Source organism: Aspergillus niger (assembly GCF_000002855.4).
Source record: "Aspergillus niger supercontig An02".
Taxonomy (NCBI): Eukaryota; Fungi; Ascomycota; class Eurotiomycetes; order Eurotiales; family Aspergillaceae; genus Aspergillus; species Aspergillus niger.
In genome coordinates, this window is record NT_166519.1 from 1,490,878 (window position 1) to 1,513,198 (window position 22,321).

Sequence of the window (22,321 nt, forward strand, 5' to 3'; positions counted from 1 at the left end):
GTAGCTGGCTGTGCTGCGGATGCTGCCTTCTGTCGTGAGGTTGGTTGTCGAGGTTGGTGGTTGAACGGAGATCTCTCGAACGTCCTCCAATTTGCGCTTGGGTCGGCTGTGGGATCGGAGGCTCGGCCTCTCGCTTAGCGGGTGGCCGTAGTCCCGTTTGGGACTAGTTAGGGGATGTCTGGTCCCGTGACTCCTCTGCCCTTTTCGGATCATCAACCATTAACCATCTACATTACAGTATGGCGAGAAATGCTTGCTGTCTATCATACTAATTATCATATAGAACAATATTCCATATTGCATCTGTATCGCAGAATTCTTATTCTATGATTATGGCTGACTGGCAATGAACCTGACTGGTTCTCTGTACAAATCTTTGCCATTCCCTTAATCGCCATACTAACTCTGCATAGTCATCGAAAACAAACAGAAAAAGATAAACAGGTAATGCAGTATCATAGCAGAACAGAACACTCAAGACGCCGGGAAATGAGAATGGCTCAAGCTGCATGTCAGTCTGGTCCTGACGGTCGGGGAATCACTGCCGCAGGACATTACCGTGTAATCAACCTGACATTGTATCTGAACAGTAAAAAGGGGACTGCAAAAACGAAAGAAGCACGACCAAAAGCCCATGACACGCTGCAAAAAACAATCCGAGATTAGCAGGCACACCCTTCCTTTGCAGTTGCCGGGCCGCGCTCCCCCAGGTTAACCCGCGAGTCTTCGGCCGGACGACCGCTGTTCAGGCTAGTCTGGCCCGTGCCAGCGCCACCTGCTCGTCCACTCTTCAGGCTGCTCTCCGGGATCGCGTTGGCAATCGCAGTAAAGACATCCACGACATTCGTGCCCGTCTTGGCACTAGTCTCGAAGAACAGGAGGCCCTCTTCCTCCGCGTAGGCGCTAGCTTCCCGTGTAGGCACCTTCCGAGCATCGCCGGAAGTGACATCCTGTGCTTCCTGAGGTTCTTCGGCGGTTTCATCTGCATCGGCCGTAGACGATTCGCCCTCAGCATCAGCGGGCGACTCCCCGGTCGCCTCGTTCCCGTCGTTTGTCAAATCCAGCTTGTTGCCAACAAGAGCGATCACAATGCCGGGACTAGCTTGTCGCTGGAGTTCCGCAACCCAGTGCTTAGCCTTTGTGAGAGAGGACGGTTTGGTAACATCATAGACCACGAGCGCCGCCTGGGCGTTACGGTAGTACATGGGAGCGAGCGAAGCGAAACGCTCCTGACCGGCGGTATCCCAGATTTCGAACTTGATCGTTCGCGTAGGCAGGGAACATTTTTGGGTGAGAAATGCAGCTATGATAGAGGCAATGACATCAGCATCGGAGATACGGCCACTTTCGGAAACCAAAGAAAACCGGGAACAATTTCCCTTCTTCTTCCTTTCCCTCTCTTTTCCCAATCCAGAGAAGGTGATCTGTAACTGCCAGAGTCGGGAAAAGCTTACCTCCAATAGTTGGTTCTTTGTTTTCTTGGAAATCGTTGTTGACAAATCTCAGCACCAGGGAGGACTATAATGGGCAATCATCCATTGCGTTCATTGTCAGTCTTCTTCTTTGGTTACTCAGGTACCACGCGGAGGTCAAAGCAAGGAAAGTGCCGAGGTTGGTCGTACCTTTCCCACAGCGGCTTCACCCAAAAGTACCAGCTTGACGCTGCTACTCGGCTTGGGGGTATTTGTGCTGGTTGATTCAGACATGGCTCGAGAGCCCAACGAAGGCGATGATGGTATGCGATCAGGTCGTCTTGCAGGACAAGCCCACACTAGGAATGATTATCAATCTGGAGGATGATTTCAGCTCGCGAAGGGCGGCACAGGCCGAGCGGATACAGAGAGCACTGCTCGGGAGTAGTAGCCTGAAGGAAGACGTAAGCAAGACACACGAGGGAGTCCGGATGAGGAGGGGGGGCGGGAGGAAAGGGCCAGAATCGAGCAGGGGTAATGTGACGGAGGGAACATTGGAGGGAGAAAATGGACAAATGAGAAGGAGGTATACTACGCACCGGTACCAGAGTGAAATGGCGGTGGACGGGAAAAGGTGATGGAGAGAGAGCGCAATGACGGCGAGAGAGAGGGAGAGAGAGAGATGCTACGGCCTAGGTAGATACGCAGTGAGGCGGAGGGTGAAGTAGAATGACGGCGCGATGCCTGACTCGGTTAGCGCGCCCAAGGCGGACGGGCAGTCACGGGATGTTCCCGCAATTCTCCAAACAGAAAAAATTATCTTTTTAATTTTTGTGAGTGCTCGTCAGGTACCAGTCAGTACTTCGATGGGTTCTGGTCCCATGGGGAGAAAACGAACGGGCAGTCAGACAGAGAATGAGACAATTGTGGCTCTGCGGGTAGAAACAGGTGACAACAGCGGAGAGGTACAGGCTGGAAGGGTTTAGGGCTGTTTGGTGTTTTCCTTCTGTCCAGTGGATTTCGCACACTCGACCTGTAGATACATCCGACGTACATGGGAAAGCAAGCTGCTCCCTAAACTATCTCCTGAAACAAAGCAGCTTACCCGTGACACCTGCTGTCGATACCCATCGAGACATCAACCGGCTCCAACGCAGAAGAAGATAGATAGTATCTCCTCCCTATTCTCAACTGTAATTCCATCATTGGGGCCTGATTATCGCGGGAAATGCGACAGATCATCTTTCTAGAGCAGGACTCCAAACCCCGACCATCAGGGCGCCCATGATTGGTAGGCAAGCGATCTGGCCCAACTCAACGCCAGAAATTCCCTTAAGGTGCATATCTATAGGTCGCAAAGTAGGCACGGGGTAAACAACAACAACAAAGACCGACAGAACAACAGCATGCCATGGCGTCTGAGCATGACGTGCCCATAGGTCTCCAACGGCCCATGATCGCCGGCCAGACAGTTGGAAACGCCTCCCCAATGGCATCCAGTCGTGTCACGGAGCCAACGTTGCACGACATGATTTGTGCAGACCCGGTGGCTGCCCAAAAAAGAAGCACATGCACGCCGTTCGAACTTCTTGATTCTCGGCCAGGGATCCACCTAGATAATGCCACTGCCCTTCCCCCGGCAAATCAGATTGAAGGCGCTCTCTGTGGGCTCCCGTCAAACAACCCTGAAGACAATCACGGTTAGATGTCATCGTCGGGGTCTCGTCCGGGTGCCGAAATCCTTCCCTCAGTTCTTCCCCCGTACGGATGCGGTGAATTTGCGATTTTCACATTATGGGAGTGACACGCCAGTGTAGAAGTAATAGTAGTAATTACCCAACTCATGAACTCCTGTTTATAGTTACCAGAAGTAGTGTACTCACAACACCATTCGTCCACATTAACGCAGCCACGATGAATAAAGCTCACTCTGGCTCTAGAAAATAAAGAAGCATTGAAGAATCCAGATTCAATTTTTAGCAGCAAACTGTATTAAGGAGCAAATGATGACGAAATTGGAAGAAATAGGAAAATAATGAAATCCAGGTATTTGACCGCGAGGTCCATCGTTCTAATCTGTCTTTGGTATCAATCCATGTATCCCAACTCAAAAAAAGAAATAACCCCATCCTGTCTATTCCCAACGCCGGTAGTAAAGCAGACCAAGTAGAAAACAACAAATCTCGACAAATCACTTTTGGTGGAACAGATCATAGATCTGAGCTGGTTCGTGTCGGCGGATTAAAGGTGTATGGAGGCAAAAAAAGGGTCGATCGAAGAATTGAAAAGAAATAGGTGGTGGCCGTGTCGTTCCATGGTGAGAAGAAAAAAAAAAAGTCCACGGCGGAAAGGGCGTGATTAGAAAGTATGTAGAAACCGAAACCAATGGCGGCAAAAGGACAACGCAGTAAAAGCAGGAAATAGTAGTGGTACAGGAACTATGATTCGTTGTTAGTCGGGAACCAGACCACCCGGGAAATGCTGTGTCTAGGCAACTTACAAGCTCGACTTCATAGTAGTCACGTCAAACTCCAGGAGCCATGCGCCAGTTGCAAGTCACAAATAACTTTTCGCTCGAGAGAACAGCAGAACAGCAGCATGTGGTTGGCAGATGTCTCCAAGGGTTTCATCGGGTCGAAGGCGGCGGCGGTGGTGCACCCGGCTTCTTGACTCCGGTAGTGTCATAAGCTCCTCGTCCCATGTTGAAGGCTGACAGATCTCGCAGTATCATTGCAGATTCTGAGCGAATGGCCATGGTCAGATGCTGAAGGTCTTTTTCTTTTTTGGAAAGGAGTGGAAGACGGTGGGAAAGATATAGAGAAGCGAAGGCAGATGTTTTGAAGGGAGATGTGTGTTTCAAGCCTGGGAGAAGTGTACTCACAGGAAGATTAAATAAACACACGACGGGCCCTCCCAAAAAAGAAATTATTAATAAATAAAAAGAGCTCGATTATTATTCTGACTGTGCGTCGTGTTGATAGATCGTGTAAAGCGACTAGCGAGGTACCCAAACGATTCCCGGCAGCGAACAGGCGGTAACGACGCAGACAGATTGATGCAGGCTGCAGGTGAGATCGGAAGTGCGATCCTTATTAAGGCGCACAAGTCTGACACTGGGTTGGAGACGAGACAGGGTGGTGTAGGTCACGGCAAGCGTAGGCAGATCTGAGTAGGGCAGGAATGCGACGTCTAAGTACCAAGAAATGGGCGTGTAAGAATGAGGAAGGGTGGAGTCCTTAAACCCAGTCGACAGGTCGCTTTTTTCTTTTGTTTTTTCCTCCTTTTTATTCTCTTTGGACACTCATGCGGTTCGAAGACGTTTGTTTTCTTTTTTCCCCTTTCCCCTTGGGAACTTTTTTCCAGGTGGTAGGAGAGCGAGGAGAGATAAAAAAGTACGCGAGACGTGCAGATGATGGTAATAGGGAACAAGCGCGATCTGATCAAGAACCAGCGACCAAGGACACGGAGAGCGACTAATGCAGCCGGCAAGGAGGTGATCCTGGAAAGGAGCACGGAAGTGAGCTCCGTCTAATCCGGTAAAAAGAAAAAGAAACCAAGCTAGACTGGACGTATCGCAAGGGAGGATGGAACGCGGCCTGGTAACGTCACGGCGAGGAGGATCGGGAATAGAGCCGAGGGCGAAGGGAATGGGCGGAAGTACGTAGGGAGGAAGACGAGAGGAGCTGGATGAGGAGGAAGGGTGAGTTTAATTGATTTTAGGAATGGATGGATGAAGAATTTAGTAGCCAGATGGTTGAAGGGGGTCCATCCCATAGATATATAGTGACTAGACCTTCTTACTTTATGATTATTATTATTTTTTTATTTTTTTTAGTTCTAAATTTTTAATGCTCAGATTGGGGTACTTTCCAGCCTGGACAGAAAAGAACCTAAACTTCTGAAAGTAGGAAGTCAAAAAAAATAGAAATTCAGAATAAAGGTAGAGCAAGATACCTAATCTAGATACGGGGATAGACAGGAAAAGTAAACACAAAAAGAAAAATCTAAAAAGGAAAAATAAAATAAAAGGCGAAATATCCAATTGGGAAAATGGAAAAACTACGGAGAGAGTAAGAGGCTAAAACTGGCCAGAAGAGTGTGTAAACGGAGCAATGACAGAATAATAGTAATACAACAAAGGCTAGAAATTTGAGAGAGACAGAGAAATTAATAAAAGCAAAATACGCATACAGTAGGAGTAATATTAACAATAATAATAATAGTAGAGCAACAGCTCTCTTTAGCATAGCTAGGCGGCTCTCCCGTCCCGAAGGTAAGGTACCGTAGTACGTGAGAGGAGTGGGTGCGATCCATTTCCCCCTTTCTTTTTCTTTTCTTAGGGGTTTCTGGCCCCCGTCACCAACGTCGTGACGCCTCTCTCGACGGGAAACTCTGTAGCCACCTACTAAGCAAGAGGTAGTTCAGGCGAAGGTTGGTATTCATTATTGATACGAGTCCGTCTCTTTTCCATTCCATCCCTTTGCTTCTTTGTCTGAGTCGCCTCATGTTATTCCCGTTCACTCAAATGGCTCTCTATCCGCATCTCCGCATCCCATCATCCCCTTCCCCCCGTCAGCTGCTACTAGACCTTCCCGATAATGGCTGATACCTAGACACGGGTTCGTCTCGGAAATTGTAGGGAAACCACAGGAAGAGTCCGTCTAATCCGTAACGGAAGTGACCTTACCTAGGCTGTTTCTGAACAGAGAATTCCATCGATCATGGCCCAGTTCGGAGAAGACTTTGCCCAACCAGTCAAGGGACTGACCTCTCAGACTAGGAGTAAAGGTACTGTAAATCTGTAATGACACAGGGGAATCTAGCCACTCCTCAGCAGTCATCTTCATCATTCTGGCGACCACCACACCAGTAATGGAAAAAGGAAAATACCACTTCAGAAGAAATTTTGAGGTTCTCCACTGGCTGTACGGAGAACATCAGTCAGAAGCTAGGAACCGATTCTTCGGACGCGACGGGCAGGTTTGAGTGCAGGTGGGTGGGGAAAGCAGCCGCTCACAGGATCCCGCGGATGGATCCGAATCCAGCACCAATGGGTCCGCTGGGGCTTGACCTGATGCTTTCTCGCGTGGTGTTGGGGGGGAAAGGGAAGAACCAGAGTCAGGGGCCCCTGGATGGGGGGAGGAAGGAGTCTGTTTCCCGGAAACCCTACGTATTCTAAATTCCATGGGATGCCATAGCTAGCTAGCCAGCCAGCTCTCTCTGGGTGCTTTTGCACAGCATGACCCCATGCAAATGTTTTGACTTTTCTCTTTGTTTTATTTATTTTTCATTTTTTTTTTCTTTTCTTTCTACTTCCCTTTTTGCTCATCAATATTTGCCTCTCATCCTATGAAACGGGGTCTCTGAATTTTCGGGCTGGATCTATTATTTACCAGTGGTGGCTGCTAAGATTTAGAGCGGCGCACCCTTGTCGGTAGCTCCCCCCTAACACGGCTAGACATCCTGGAAGGGCCGGAGTACCTGCATAGCCGCACTTATCTATCGAGCTCGACTACTGTACGATCGAGATGATCGAACTTTGATGGCGCCAACCATAGTTTGATAGGTAAGGTCCAGAGCTCTGGGCTATCACTTTAATCATCCTGGGCGTAGAAGCATGTCCAAAAAGTACTTCAGTACTTTGACGACCAGCTGTTGTCTGCTTTCATCCGCAATGGGTAAGTAAGCAGGCATTCAACCCTACGGGAAGTTGGCCTACTAACTAAGCCGCCGGGGATACGGAGGACCAGGGTACCTAACCAGGTTCAGAACCAATCCAGAAGCTTTCCGTCCGGTAGTTAGTCACCTGCTGCACTTTAGTTTGGAGTAGTTTCGGGAGACTATTCGCGACCAAGAACACTGTTTATTGATGGGCCTACCCTAGCCTGGCCCACCATTTCTCCTGGTTGATTCATGTCAGCCACAGAGAAATTAGCACCGGTTTCTGTCAATTCTGGTCTCGTTTTTGTCTCTGAGTGAGCAATCAACATATACAGGTCAACTATCTACTAAGCGAATCCAAGCTGACTTCAAGACACTGTCTGTCTTTACTTTCTTTTTTTCTTTTTTCTCCCTCTTCATTTCCCGCTGGACTTCTTTTCCGCCCTCTTGATTTCTTCTGCGGTCTCTCAACTTCCTTCCCTTTGGTCACCAGGGAAATCGGCTGGCTGAAAGGGGCAGTGGGGCCCCTTAATAACGATCCATGATCCGGCAAATCCACTGTTACCCGCCTCCGTTACGTATTATTGTGCAACTCGCATTCTTCTCGCGCGCTTCTAGTCCTTCTAGCGCCCTCGCCCTGCCTGTTCGCCCCCGCGACCGCGGATGGAGCTGCGAGCGACCAGAACCAGCGCGCCAATTTTTGCAGGTTTTCGGTCCTACGATCGCAGACTACCAGACTTTAGTAAACGATAGGCTCAATTTACGCTGGGTCCAGGAGCCCTCTAAAACTACTCGGAGAACAATCTGGATGCTCTTCCCACCCCCGACAAATTGGGGGATTCGCAGCCCTGTGCGGATTTCTGGGGGTTGACATCTCCGGCTGTATGGAGGAAGTTAGCTTAGTTGCTTCTCAGGTAAGCAAGCTCCCACCCTTGTCTTTTGTTCTGTAAATTGTGGCTGGAATTACAAATTACCTGTCGCTTGACCGTCGTTACGCAGTATGGGCTAAATTATTCGACTCCACCAGCCCATCCCACTACATCATTCTTACCACTTCTATTCCTGACATTCGCCACAATGGGGCAAAGTAGTAACGTCGAGACGAGTGGAATTCTAGACTGACTCGAGCTGCTCAATGCCGCCCACGTTTGCCCAACCTCTTGCTAACTTGGGTTTATCTTCTGATCCTCTGATAGTTAACTGCTTAGTATACCGTCTTCACGTCGCTGTAGATCTGCGCGGAGAAACAATGCCACAAAGCGCCAAGCGACGCATGTACCGGGATTCGCAACATGGGACACCCTGCTAGGCTGGCGCGTACGCGTGTTTCAATCCAACCGATGGATTTGAGCTAGCTGTCACAGTCACACAGTAGGCGCTTTATCTTTGTTTTGGGATGTCTGATTACACCTTATCTCACGACTGGTTCGTACTTTTTCCCGTCTTCTCTGACTAGCCAATGAGGTGAACCAATTGAAAGGAACATAGTTGGCCTTTTCTTTGTGGTCGGTCGAATAAGACGTTATGACTGCGTTAGCAGTAAGAAGTAAAGTTGCTGATAGCATCAGATTCCGAGACATGAGACCATCCCATCCAATGGAATGGCATGACTTGTATCTGTTCTCTTCCCATTACTTGCGACAAGCCGTCCTCGGCTACATGTGACACCTTAGCTTGGTTTTTTTTGTTTATCATCAGAATCCTGGACCAAACAGCCGAACCTACACCCACACAATAACAAACCACACTACATCAATAATAATAGTACTCGTCAATTGACCCCCAGAAATCCAGGCCCAACAGCCGACCATCACCCTCCCACGCCCCAAACGTCCAGTAATCAAATCGAGCAACAGCAACAGAAACATAAACAAAAGGAAAACGCAAGCAAGTGTTCCACTCACTGCGCCCGGATGGGTCAAGTCAACTCAACAACCTCTTCCAGAACGATTCTAGAAGGCCCATCCGGATGGTTCTGTCCTTCCCCATCCAACCATGGTTCGCTCGCGGATCGTACCATCCGTCATGGTCCCCGGGACTCTATGCATCTAAACCCGCAGGCTGCCCAAAAAGAAAAAATAGTAACCCAGAAATACGAAATTAAACCCACAAATTGCAAAATCTACGATTATAAGGCAGAAATATTCATGGTCCCCGTCTCAACGGCCCGAACATCTCCCCAAAAGAGGAAATTACTCGATAGGCGAACTACCACGACTCCATCCCAAGAAGTGGATTAATCCTCCGTAATTGGCTTACGGGGGGGCTAGAACGGCGCTAGAAACCGGAGGAATGGGACTAACGAGTACTTTGGTCTAGCGAGAAGGGAAAGGGAACCGTTGGGCGGTATTGCCCTATTGGAATTAGAGGAGACAAGGGAAGGGAAGCCAAAGGTAGTAAGTAGAGTTTTCTTTCCGGGTTCCGCTGACGCTAGAGAGTGTTTTAACTTGTGGATATAATGAATTTTATTGGGTCGGTCGGTCTTGGAAGGCCGAATCATTGGAAGGATTGAAGAGGATTGGGATAAACGGCATGACATAGATGGATGGCTGGGATCCTTCCGATCCGATATGGTTAACTATTTGCTTGCTGGAGATAGATAGTTGTGCTGATTATTCGGGCTATCTGACTATCTATTTGTCCGACTACTGACTGACTGGTCTGAATAGGGCGTTGGGGATATATTGAATTGGATAGATAATGCATCCATCCATTGAGGGCCGTCGCTAGTTGCTTGCTTACAACTCCGGTAAGTGGTAAGTAAACAGGAATCAGGCCACATGATCATGATTGGAATTAGTTTCATGATCCATCACTCCGGACTTTTGTTCTTGCAAGCCACTAATTAATCCCGCACAAGACAACAGTGATGAGAAAAACTGACCTGTCATGTGTGGACGTCCATGTTTGTGATCATTCGAAACATGTCTAGGATTTCCGATGATGGTGGTTGGATGCAGATTGATTGATTGATTGATTGACCGATGGATCGATGGGCCGAAGTAACCCGAACACGGACAAGAAGTACCACTACTACTACTACTTAAGTAGATATGTACTTTACTTTACTTACTTTACCTCCGGATGGTTCGTTCGTTGGTTCGTTCGTTCCCACAACCAGGTTCAAGGTTCAAGGGTTAAGCATGGTTTAGTTTTCTGCAAACCCCAAAATAACCAAATATGACTGGACATGATTCAGCCCGCATCGGCAGAGTGCATTAGCCATGCAGGAAAACAAATCTAGCAAATACATACTTACCTCAACGTTTCGTTTGATTTTCATTATTATTTTCCGTGGAATGGGAACAAAACAGAATGATCGAGACCCTGTTCTACTGTACAGTATGCTGTCGCTGGATATGGCTGGATATCGGGGTTTTTCCTGCAGCAGATCGTTTTAATTCAGCCACAAGAGAGATATAATGATGGATGAATGTGGATAGATGCATACACATACTGCAGTCTGCAGAGCATATCCCAGATGAAGGTTAGAGAGGATCGACCGATCTGCTGTGGAACAGAGACTACTTACTACCCTTACTACTACTATAGCTAAGTGGGAAAAAGGATGATGTGCTTCTGAAGAGGTCTGTTCGCCATTGCATAGTACCTTGCAGAAACTATGGGACGGGGAATGGGCGAGGTTATGCGACCGACGCAGGGGGAAGGTCTGCCTGCATTTGCTAGATTGATTATAGTTAATGCCAAAGCGTTTTTTTGGCCTCCCGTAAGTGAATCAGTACTTTTGGGAGAATTTACCCATTTTTTACTTCCTGTGCAGAAGCAGGACTGAAGACATTGTTTCACATGAACGGATAGTAAGTAAGTACTAGTCTTGCATTTACATGGTAGCTTAACCTGCCTCTCTACCCAGTAATATGTATGTGCGTTGAGTGAAGAAATCCCCGAAAGAGTGAGTGGCCAATTGCCGTTATGAGTACAGGTAAGTACTTCCTTGCTGGAAATCAATTGTCTCATTGATCTTCAATCAAGGCATAATATTCTTCACAATAACTTGAACCATCTCCATCCAAGTGGAACACGTGCCTTGACAGTGGCGCGTTCGCTCAACTCAGGAACCTGAACTTTAAGGCCGGAAACCTGGTCGGCTGGTACCTGCCAAGGCTCTAGGCAAAGTTCCTAAGCTGAGCTGAGCTGACTGAGAGTTGAGCTGTCTGTCATTCATCCATTCAATCATTTTAGTTCTCGCCATAACTCATAACTAATAATGCAATCAGAATCCATGCGACATGACTGATCCAGTGAGTATGTACAAAGTAAGTAATTTGCAGTCTTACTTCTGTACTCCGTACCAAACATCACCAACAACAAAAATAACACGTCCAACCCGTTATCCCCAACCAGGTAACGATGTTCCCCCTTCTCTTTTCTTCTCTTCCCCCCTGATCCACCTTGGTGGTGCCTCACAGACAGAGAAAAGTCGATAACCCTACAGAGCTACAGCACTAGAGGCGCGCGGAATTGCAGCCGGCTTTCCTTTAGCGTCCACCTCACCCACGGGATGGCGTTCTAGAAGGGGGGGAAAATTTGATCGGATCGTCTGCAAATCCCTTTGGGTTCCCGGCTCATTATTACGAACGGGGGCTGAACTGAAAGAAAAGGAAAGGGGAGGTTTTTCCATTTACAGTGCGGACGGATGGATGGCGACTTTCGATAGATGGGATTTCTGATTCACTTGATAAGGATGTCCCGTGTCGCCCTGCTAATCTTTTTCTTTTTCTTTCTTGTGCTTGCTATCTTTCTCCATTGTGGATTTCTCTCCTCTCTTTCTTTTCTTTTTCCTATTTCTGCTGAGGATGATCTTCCTGATAGCTAGATAGATAGAGATGGGGGCGCGGACGGGCGGGATAGATACATACGTGATAAGTTACACAGCTACAGTAAAGTAAGTCAAGGGAAGGGAAGGAAAGGGAAGAAAGAGGTCCACGGTCCACTGGATGTATCAAGTCCCATGTCAATCCGACTAACGCATCCACCCGCCACTCTGGAACCTCATTTCGCTTCCCCGTTCCGGACCATATTTCAATTCCCCTTTTTGGGTCATGGTAGCATCTCTTCCTCCCCCGTATCACCTCAACACATACACTCACACCATATTTTCTTTTTGTTCTTCAGCCACCCACCACCACCATCAGCAACCACCGGGTTGATGCGTGATGATCGCCTTGCCCCGTCCGTCAGCCTCATCATTAGTCTGGACGGTGAGCAACCCTCCGTCCGTCCCAAAGGGAAGGAAGGGGCCGGTCCATGCATCCATTCCCATCCCATCTGACAGACTTCCCGATTCGGAGTGATGATCTTCAGGTCGCCTCCGTGGCGGACCCAGCTAGCAAAGTGGCATTATTATTTTCTTTTTTTCTTTTTTGGCTAATAATATTCTTCCTGAAGAAAGCTAGTCAGTTTAGTTAGTGAATGAATAGATAGATCAGATCATTCTTACAGTAGCTGAGTAAACCTTCTACTTACCTATCTCCCGGAGATGATTGCGCAAGTGAGAGATCATACATCTCCGCCGAGATGAGGCGATCCGCCTCCACTCTCTGCCCATGAAGCATTGATCTTATTGAGAAAGTTCTAGAATAGTCAGTTACTACGCGATTTGTGTAGACCTTGCGACATATACCTGTTTAGGTAGATGCTGGATTCCTTGTCAGTGGAGCCCTCATCCACTGATCCTCTCTCTTCACACGGCATATAGCAGCTATACTACGGAGTACTACACATCCCATCCCGTTCGGATGTATTCTTAGCTGCCACATTGATGCTCCACCCGAAAAGAAACATCCATGTCTGCCGTCAGAAGTACTTACTGTAGTTACTCCATAATAGTCTAGACTACTACTGAGTAAAAACCCCGGGTTACTACTCCGTACTTATCTCTATAATGGAACCGGGGCATTATTATCATTATTATTATATTATTATTATTATTTGCTTAGTGCTGCTATACATGGATAGCGGCCGCCCCGTCTAGACCAGTATGTCCCAGCTAACCCTCTAGCTGCATGAGGGAGTGACGCGATAATCGTGCATCTATCTTTTTTTCCTTCTTTCTTTATCAAAAGTACGACCTGAGTATTAGTTTATCCTGTCAGACGGAGAAGAGTGACCAACTCCGCGGGTCAAACTAATGTCTTTCTTGCTTTTTCTGATTTTCTTTCTTTTTCTTTCTATCAGCTGATGGGGAAGGAACAAAGCGACAACTACAGAGGATTTCTAATTGACTGTCCGTCTGACTACTGCATTCTCCTATCAGAGTCTGAAGAAGTGAGTGAATGAGTGAGTGAGTAAGTAAGACTGACACCCACGGGGTCATCGTCCATCATATCTACCAACTCAATCCTACTACTACCAACCCAACACCAACCAATTTCTCTCTCTTTGAGTATTTCCACAAAAAAAACCCCTCCACTAGAAAACAAAATGAAAAGAAGGGAAGAGAAGAGGAACAAGAAAAAAAGACACAACTAACCACCCAATCACAACCTCCCAACACCATAATATTGCCACTAATATTCTGCATTCTACAACATTCTTATCTACTAACTAGTTAACTAAGTGAATTGAATGATTCAGATTTTAACTTCTCCCTTTGACAATCTACAAACTTATTTCCGCGGAAGGTTTTACACGGACACGCCACCACAGGTCACCCCTTTAAATCCCTGATGGAAGTGTCCAGACTGTCGGGTCCGACGGGGTGGGGTGGTGGTGGTGATTGATGTGTGATGTGATGTGATTCCCGGGTTCACTCACTCTCTACTTCACTCTGTGAGACATGCTCGTATTCTGATATTTGGGATAGATAGTGATAGGGACAAAGGATGGTTTTGATCTTGTCAAGTGTCTGAGTGTAGGAGCTAGTAGTTATGGTTATCTTATTTGTTGGTGGACGGTTCTTGGCTTGTAGATGTCAAACCTGAGGTTCTACTTTGTAAAGTCACTACGTGTGCCAATGAGATTCAACTATCAGGGCATACCGATTATGTACTGAGAGTACGGGGAACATAGTATGTAGTAGTAAGCGGGGTTTATACTTAACGGTGTTAAGTTAATGCAGGGATATAGGGTATATACTTAGTATACAGTAGTTCATGTTGAGAGAGTACCGAGGTAACTAACTAATATCTCGATTCTTTGTTCAGTTGTCATTACTACTTTTCAACAGATGATAATTTTGGCTGCTTGGCCGATAGAATCTGGACTAGACCATTCATTCGGGTTCCTCGGTGACTAACGTGATTGGAATGTTATGTTATGGTTCGTTGGGTAGTTCATTCCTTCAATCCAGCTGTTGTTGTCGGGTGATGTGTTTCTCGTTCATAACTTCTTTTCCCTCAATCCAGTAAGCTGAAAAGTAGATTCTCATAGTTTGTACTACTTAGTAAGGGCTAGGCTATACTCAGATAGTAAAGTGAAAGGTGAACTGAACTTTATTTTTGTACAGGAGGCTACATGCCTGGGAGAAAAGGGATACCTACATCGGGTATAGAGTCTTGCAACGAGTTTCCTTTTTCGATTCATTACTTCGTAAGTAGATACTTGGTCTGTCCTGACAAGGTGGTAGCTGGTTAGCTGTCTACGGCCTCTCATACTGATTGACGCATCCGTATGCCATCTCGAACTATATATTCCCGTCGTTAGCAGCACGTTTATACGCAAATCGAGCATCATCAAAAGGAGTAGGACTATAGTTATGCCTCACCTGTTCATCTGTCTGACAGATCAACACCTTAGGGCCCTTGTCATCACCCCTCGAAATATCCACTACCGTCTCCCCATCCCCCGCGCCCTTGTCATTCTTCCCTGGGTCGACCGCACAACCCAGGCAGCGACACTTCTCCGTAACTGCTTTGCGAAGCAGCGCACTTTTCTCGCCTATTCCGCCTGCGAAGACGAAGGCGTCGACGTGGCCGTCTAGTTTCACAAAGTAATTGCCGAGGTAGCCGGCGATGCGGTCAACGAGGATGTCGAATGCCAGTTTATGTTCCCGTGTCGGCGGGTTCTCGACGGCGATTTGAGCAAAGTCGGTTGTGCCAGTCAAGGCTTTCCAGCCGGACTTCTTGTTCAGGATTTCTTCGGCCTGGTCATGGGTTAGCTGAATGTACTCTTCAGAAGTTGTATACGATACATACCGTGCTGATGTGCATTTCTTTGGTGCTGGCGGGGCTAAGTTTGCCTGCATCGTTGGTGTAGTGGAACACGAGGCTGGATTACTGGTCAGCCTCTTTTCTGGACAGAGAAATAATATTGGAACTCACGATGGATCAATGTCACCGCTTCGCGTGGCGCCTGGTAGTCCGGCTAGGGGCGTGAGTCCCATCCTATGTGTGAACCGATGTCAGTATGATAGGTCTTCGACGATAAGACTGTGAGTCTCACGTAGTATCAACTGATTTGCCATCTTTGATGGCGCAAATAGAAGCACCGCTTCCGATATGCATTGCAATGATATTGGTCTTGTCAGCAGGTTTGTTCAGGACCTCGGCTACGGAGCGTAGAATGAACGAATAGCTGATTCCATGGAAGCCATATTTCCGAAGCCCGTTGGACTTGGCTATCTTCTGGTCGATGGGGTAGGTCTTGACGTGTTCGGGGAGGGTTTGATGGAACGCCGAGTCAAAGAAGGTGATGCTCCTGACGGATGGAATCTCCTTCCTGCAATGCCGGATAATTTCCAAGGCGGAGTAATTGTGTAATGGAGCTAGGTCTTCCAATTTTTCAAGGTGATGATAGGTTTCGTCAGTGATTACAACAGACGTTTCGTAGTCTCCACCGTGCACCACACGGTGGCAGATATAGGCTAGATCGTCTGTGCTGGCGACTTCGGAAAGCTCGGGATCAGAGATGCAGCGCTGGAGCAGGAATTTGAAGGCATCTTGAGGAGTACTGATGCTTTCCTTGAGTTCCTCTTTGTGTTGCTTGTCGCCACTGGTGTATTTCAGCTTTGCTGGCGGGGCGGTGATACCAGAGACCTGAGCTGCAGCAATGACCTTGGGGGTTTTCTCGTAGGTATAGAAGGTAAGCTTGACCGAAGAGGATCCCGCATTGACGGAGAGGATGGATTTGCGCGCCATTTTGTTGCAGAGCAATTGGGTACGGGGACTCGATAAGTTGGCGTGCTGACTGCTAGAGAAAAAGCGATCAAATTATAGCCTTTCTGGATCCTTGTCGGGTCATGATCTCGGAAGTCGTGGGTTGATGCTTGTTGGTGGTGGCAGCTTAATTCCCGGTTGCGACGGCGGGTGATGTCACTCCCCGGGTGACGTATTGCCAGGGGTCTTCGGAGAACAACTTCACCACCTCGCTTCCCTGCTCTTATTTTAATCAATGCAGAGACAGTGGTGTGATCTTCTTTTTCTTCTATTCTCTTTGGCAGATGCAGAAACTGGGCTGGACTCTCTTGTTTCCACGTGCTATTAGATCTAACCCCTCCATAGACCCTGGATCTCGAACGGACCCTGATACTTAGTTCCACGGATTTACTACCTTTTGTTTTACCGATTGACCAATCTACATCTATCAACTCATCATGCCTGGAGAGGTCATCGACAGGCCAAATCCCAAGGCTGAGCCTTCACACATCCCCGATCTTGTCAATCAATTGCAGGTCAAACTTCAAGAGACGCGTTTGGAGGAAACTGATTACAATGCCCTTCTGAAATTCCGCCGTGCAGCGGCCTACATTGCTGCTGGTGAGATCGAGGATCCCTAGCTACTCGGCCTACATTCACTAATTAGTTGCAAGCAATGATCTTTCTCCAAGACAATGTGCTGCTGAAGCAGAATCTAAGGCACGAGGACATCAAGCCCAGGCTTCTTGGTTAGTATAGCCAGTCTCTCGTTGCTGTCCTCAGCGCAAGCTCCGCTCACATATCTACAGGCCACTGGGGAACATGTCCCGGGTTGATTCTTGTATACTCTCACTTGAACTACATCATCAGAAAGCAGAACCTGGATATGTTGTATGTCGTCGGGCCTGGCCACGGCGCGCCAGCTATTTTGGCCTCACTGTGGCTTGAGGGCTCTTTAGAGAAATTCTACCCCCACTACTCACGAGACATGGATGGTCTCCATGAGCTCATCTCGACCTTCAGCACAAGTGCTGGATTACCAAGGTATGACTGTTGTTGGGAATCTGGCTGAAGCCAAGCTAACTTCTTCAAGCCATATCAATGCGGAAACTCCCGGTGCAATCCATGAAGGTGGTGAATTGGGTTATGCGTTAGCTGTCTCTTTTGGTGCTGTTATGGACAATCCCGACATGATCGTCACCTGCGTGGTTGGTGACGGGGAAGCAGAAACTGGTCCTACCGCGACGTAAGCACCTAACAATATCCCCCATTCGAGCACGATCTGACAGCAGACAGGTCCTGGCATGCAATCAAGTACATTGACCCCGCAGAATCAGGTGCCGTCCTGCCGATTCTCCACGTTAATGGCTTTAAGATCAGCGAGCGCACCATTTATGGCTGCATGGACAACAAAGAGCTGGTCTCCCTCTTCACGGGTTATGGATACCAGGTGCGCATTGTTGAGAACCTGGATGACATCGACGCAGATCTCCATAGCTCTATGATGTGGGCAGTTGAGGAGATCCACAAGATCCAAAAAGCGGCGCGTTCCGGCAAGCCAATTATGAAGCCTAGATGGCCAATGATTGTTTTGCGCACACCGAAGGTATGGTTATATCCGCCCCGACCTTAGATTTCTGTTAACTTTGTTGAAGGGTTGGTCAGGACCTAAAGAGCTCCACGGGTCATTCATAGAGGGATCTTTCCACTCACATCAGGTTCCTCTACCTAATGCAAAGAAGGATAAAGAGGAGCTTCAGGCTCTGCAGAAATGGCTGTCCTCGTATAATCCGCACGAACTTTTCACTGAGACGGGAGACATCATTGACGACATCAAGTCAGTGATCCCTCTGGAAGACACCAAGAAGCTTGGGCAGCGAGCAGAAGCCTACAAGGGCTATAGGGCACCCGATCTCCCAGACTGGCGCAAGTTTGGCGTAGAAAAGGGCTCCCAGCAGAGCGCTATGAAAACAATTGGAAAGTTCATTGACCAAGTGTTTACCCAAAATCCTCATGGCGTCCGTGTATTTTCGCCAGACGAGCTAGAGAGCAACAAGCTGGATGCAGCACTGGCGCACACGGGAAGGAACTTTCAGTGGGATCAATTCTCGAATGCCAAAGGCGGCCGCGTCATCGAGGTGCTCAGTGAGCACCTGTGCCAGGGCTTTATGCAGGGATACACGTTGACGGGCCGGGTGGGCATTTTCCCATCGTACGAAAGCTTCTTGGGAATCATCCATACCATGATGGTGCAATATGCCAAATTTAACAAAATGGTATGTTTCTGCTGTGCTTCTCCCTGCATCTCCCAAGACTAACGGATGCTGCCATTACAGGCTCAAGAGACGACCTGGCATAAGCCGGTTAGTAGCATCAACTATATCGAAACGAGTACGTGGGCTCGTCAGGAGCACAATGGATTCTCTCACCAGAACCCCTCCTTTATCGGAGCTGTGCTCAGGCTGAAGCCCACCGCCGCGCGAGTTTATCTGCCACCTGATGCTAACACATTTTTGACCACCCTTCACCACTGTCTCAAGTCCAAGAATTATGTCAACCTCATGGTAGGTTCAAAACAGCCAACTCCCGTGTACTTGAGCCCCGAGGAAGCAGAGAGCCACTGCCGAGCCGGCGCATCGATCTGGAGATTCTGTAGTACCGACAATGGGCTGAACCCGGATGTCGTGCTGGTTGGCATTGGAGTAGAGGTGATGTTCGAGGTCATCTACGCGGCGGCCATCCTCCGCAAGCGTTGTCCAGAACTCCGGGTGCGTGTGGTCAATGTGACCGACTTGATGATTCTGGAGAAGGAAGGTCTACATCCACATGCATTGACGACCGAAGCTTTCGACAGTCTGTTTGGCTCGGACCGGCCGATACACTTCAACTACCACGGATACCCGGGCGAGCTCAAAGGTCTGCTCTTTGGGCGGCCCCGCCTGGACCGAGTTTCAGTAGAAGGATACATGGAGGAAGGAAGCACGACGACGCCGTTCGATATGATGTTGCTGAACCGCGTCTCACGATACCACGTGGCGCAGGCAGCCGTGATCGGGGCGTCCAGACGGAATGAGAAGGTTCAAGTTCGGCAGCACGAACTGGTCAGCGAATTCGGCCACAACATCGTGGAGACACGCAAATACATTCTGGCCAACCGCAAAGGTAAGTAACTTCACCTGCCGTGGAGCAGTCGAATGATGCTCATGCTGACGGTGCACAGACCCGGATGATACGTATGATATGCCCTCCTTTGAATAAGGATAGCGAATGAGTAAAGTCAAGAAGATGATCTAAGCGTGAAGCATTCAAAAGACATGAACTATTATTAGCGTTAGGGAAGAACGAATTTCAAACTGTCTGTCTTTTTCCAGTTTCTGGGGGCGCCATGTCGATTGAGCAGGAATAATAGTAACGTAGCCATAGCATACGGCCGTAGAGATTTTGACACCTAGGTTCTCACGGAAGGGGCTAGACTCGATGTGAGTGATCCTGAGTCTTGCTGTGACGTGCCAAATACTGTGATTAGTAGTTTCTAACTGCGCAAGGCTAAACCCTGGTGGTTGAAGGCTGCGTGGGGGAGAGTGAGATATATAAAAAGAGAGAGAGAGAGTCAATAGGACGTGTAAGTATTGATTCGATGCCTGAGGCGGGCAGCGGGGTTCCGCTGGAGTCGCGCCTTCCCTACTTGGTTCTTGCCGTTGCAGGAAGTTCTCCGCCCTTCCCAGCATGTGACTCCCGATCAATCAGTCTGTCGCTTGCATTTCATTTCATATGCTCAATTTGCTCTCCCTGCCTGGAGTTGATGGTGGTGATGGTGATGATGATGATGACGACCATTTCCCACCCCATCGTGTCTGTTTGAGGCCTAGCTTCAGGTTCCCATTGATGTTCAGCACCTAACATCGGGCCTAATTATAGTTCCGATCCCGTCCCAGAACTTATCACGGTTCCTTATTGCTGGTGGACGGACGGACTCCCGGGATCATGTTTCCCGATCGGTCTTGGCCATGCATCACTGCCTGGGCTGCATGGCATATATTGATTCGAGTCCAGCAATGACACGGCATAACGGTCCTAAACGCAATCCTTGACAGTTAAGGGTCCTATCAGATGAGCTGTCTTATGGCGACAACAGGATGATCGTCTTAGGGAGGTGTCTGTTCAAAATTCTATCGCGAAACCGACTGATGGAGAAAGGCCGGAGTTACCGGCTTCATGCGAGACGCACTAAACCTCTTTGAGCGAACCTTGCGAGGAATCATCTCGTCCCCCAACTCTTTTTTGGGTCTCGCCAGTCTATTAGCCGAATGAAGTGCTTGCTTTTGCAAGGCAGGCCCTGAGTACCCCCATGAGGTTCAATCAGATTGCTCCCTGCAACGGGTGTCTCCGCTGTTCCAGGTGGCGCCCAGAGACGGGCAGTCAGGAGGATGGGGATCACTATTGAACGGACGAGAATAGAGTAATGGGGCAGAGTTTGGAAGAATCTCTTATCACAGTTCTTCCTTTTTTTCTTCTTCTTTATAGGCACAGCCTCTTCCTTCCTGGTGCCCTGTTTTCCCTTTTCTTTTCGCCGATTGGTACCCCGTGCATATTCATGAGCATATATCTATGTCCAACAGCAAATAGCTCAACCCCTCTTTAAGCTCGATTAGCGCTCAGCCTGCCTCTTCGGTGTCATTCGTTCTCTAATTCCTAATCGTACATTATATCTGCAGCGTGCTTCTCTGCCTCAAAATCGCCTTCTCTCCTTACTCTATCCACAGACGCACTTGACCTCCTCATATATTCCTCGACATACTGGGTCTCGACCACCCCGGCCTTCCATTTGCGCCAATATGTCGGGCCTTAATACTACTGCAGAATATGAATTCAAGAAACAATTGACCTATGGCTGCCATGCAAAGATCGATGGCTACGGCACCTCATATGGCTACGTCCCCTCGCTGGCTGCGGGCATTGTATTTTGTGTCCTCTTCGGTCTGTCGATGTTGCTCCATACATTGCAGCTGGTGTGGAAGAGGACCTGGTGGTGCTCTGTCTTCGTTCTTGGATGTATCAGTATGTGAACCCCTCCTGCAAGAGTCCTTTCCAACCATACGCTAACACAACCATTACAGCGGAGGTCCTGGGCTGGGCAGCACGTACCTGGTCTGCTGAATGTCCATACAATGGAACCGCCTTTCTCATGCAAATCTCTACCTTGATCATCGGTACGCGAGCAGGACCACGCATATCAAATTCATGAAACAGATACTAATTTTCTCTCTTTAGCCCCCACTTTCTTTACCGCCGGGATCTACGTGCTCCTGGGCCGTTTCATCCACCTGTTGGGGCCCGAGACCTCAATTTTGAGTCCGAAACTCTATCTCTGGATTTTCGTCACCTGCGATATCATCTCATTGGTTGTCCAGGCTGTGGGTGGTGGCATGGCGTCGATGGAAGTCAACAAGGTCAACGGCGATACTGCTCCAGGCACGCACACCATGGTCGCCGGTATCGTGTTCCAGCTGGCGTCTATCACGGTCTTTGTTTTCCTCGCCGCTGATTTCGTCCGTCGCACTCTCCGTATGCGGATCTTGCAAACCATGACCGGCACGATCATCCCTCTTCTCGGTGCGATGATCTTCTCTGTCCTCTGCATCTACATCCGGAGTATCTATCGAACCATTGAGCTGTCGCAGGGGTGGTCTGGCTACTTGATCACGCACGAACGGTACTTCATTGTCCTGGACGGCATTATGATGGTCTTAGCTGTGGGTGTGTTTAACATCTTCCATCCAGGATGGCTGCTACCTAAGAATGAGGTCAAGCCATTCCACCGCGAGATCTACTCTCCTGACGGGGTAGCCAGTGGAATGGAGATGCGGTAACTTCGTCGCTTCTCATTATTCCTACTTTCAAACTCCAGACATTTATACTTCAATCTGACCCCATTTCTCCATGAGAAAGCAAGTCCACGTGCCTTGCCTCTGGTCTCTAATATGCCAACGCAGCGTTTTTTAAAAGTCGATAGATGGATTGGAGTGTGGCATTGTGTAATTAGCTTTTCCTTTCCAACTTTAATGAACTAGATGATTCCCCCTGCTCAGCACCATGGAAATCCATCAACTATAATTAATCATTGAACCAACGGTATACTTGACAATCATAATA

The 22,321-nt window shown here is 48.4% G+C and overlaps 5 protein-coding genes across 5 annotated transcripts; 3 read left to right on the forward strand and 2 right to left on the reverse strand.

Moving 5' to 3' along the window:
• Positions 1–662: 662 nt before the first annotated feature.
• An02g06400 (uncharacterized protein) lies at positions 663–1,706 on the reverse strand (the record flags this gene model as incomplete). The annotated part of the gene is made up of 3 exons (XM_001399740.3): positions 663–1,303; positions 1,455–1,518; positions 1,623–1,706. 3 exons carry the CDS (start codon positions 1,704–1,706, stop codon positions 663–665), a joined length of 789 nt encoding a protein of 262 aa, XP_001399777.1.
• A 446-nt stretch (positions 1,707–2,152) lies between these two features.
• Positions 2,153–12,844, forward strand: An02g06410 (uncharacterized protein; the record flags this gene model as incomplete). The annotated part of the gene is given in 15 exon segments (XM_059746364.1): positions 2,153–2,245; positions 2,261–2,360; positions 2,427–2,582; positions 2,852–3,112; positions 4,394–4,480; positions 4,835–4,929; positions 6,119–6,200; positions 6,226–6,392; positions 7,026–7,090; positions 7,692–7,923; positions 10,626–10,741; positions 10,855–10,895; positions 11,366–11,438; positions 12,210–12,295; positions 12,726–12,844. The coding sequence occupies 15 exon segments, from the start codon at positions 2,153–2,155 to the stop codon at positions 12,842–12,844; spliced, it is 1,773 nt and encodes a 590-aa protein (XP_059606854.1).
• A 1,874-nt stretch (positions 12,845–14,718) lies between these two features.
• Positions 14,719–16,171, reverse strand: An02g06420 (uncharacterized protein; the record flags this gene model as incomplete). The annotated part of the gene is made up of 4 exons (XM_001399742.3): positions 14,719–15,177; positions 15,230–15,302; positions 15,356–15,418; positions 15,477–16,171. 4 exons carry the CDS (start codon positions 16,169–16,171, stop codon positions 14,719–14,721), a joined length of 1,290 nt encoding a protein of 429 aa, XP_001399779.3.
• Positions 16,172–16,626: 455 nt separating this feature from the next.
• On the forward strand, positions 16,627–19,426 carry An02g06430 (uncharacterized protein; the record flags this gene model as incomplete). The annotated part of the gene is made up of 8 exons (XM_001399743.1): positions 16,627–16,789; positions 16,843–16,917; positions 16,978–17,212; positions 17,262–17,414; positions 17,465–17,774; positions 17,824–18,444; positions 18,505–19,330; positions 19,389–19,426. 8 exons carry the CDS (start codon positions 16,627–16,629, stop codon positions 19,424–19,426), a joined length of 2,421 nt encoding a protein of 806 aa, XP_001399780.1.
• A 1,577-nt stretch (positions 19,427–21,003) lies between these two features.
• An02g06440 (uncharacterized protein) lies at positions 21,004–22,038 on the forward strand (the record flags this gene model as incomplete). Its single annotated transcript, XM_001399744.3, has 3 exons — positions 21,004–21,226; positions 21,286–21,378; positions 21,440–22,038. The coding sequence occupies 3 exons, from the start codon at positions 21,004–21,006 to the stop codon at positions 22,036–22,038; spliced, it is 915 nt and encodes a 304-aa protein (XP_001399781.1).
• Positions 22,039–22,321: the final 283 nt, after the last annotated feature.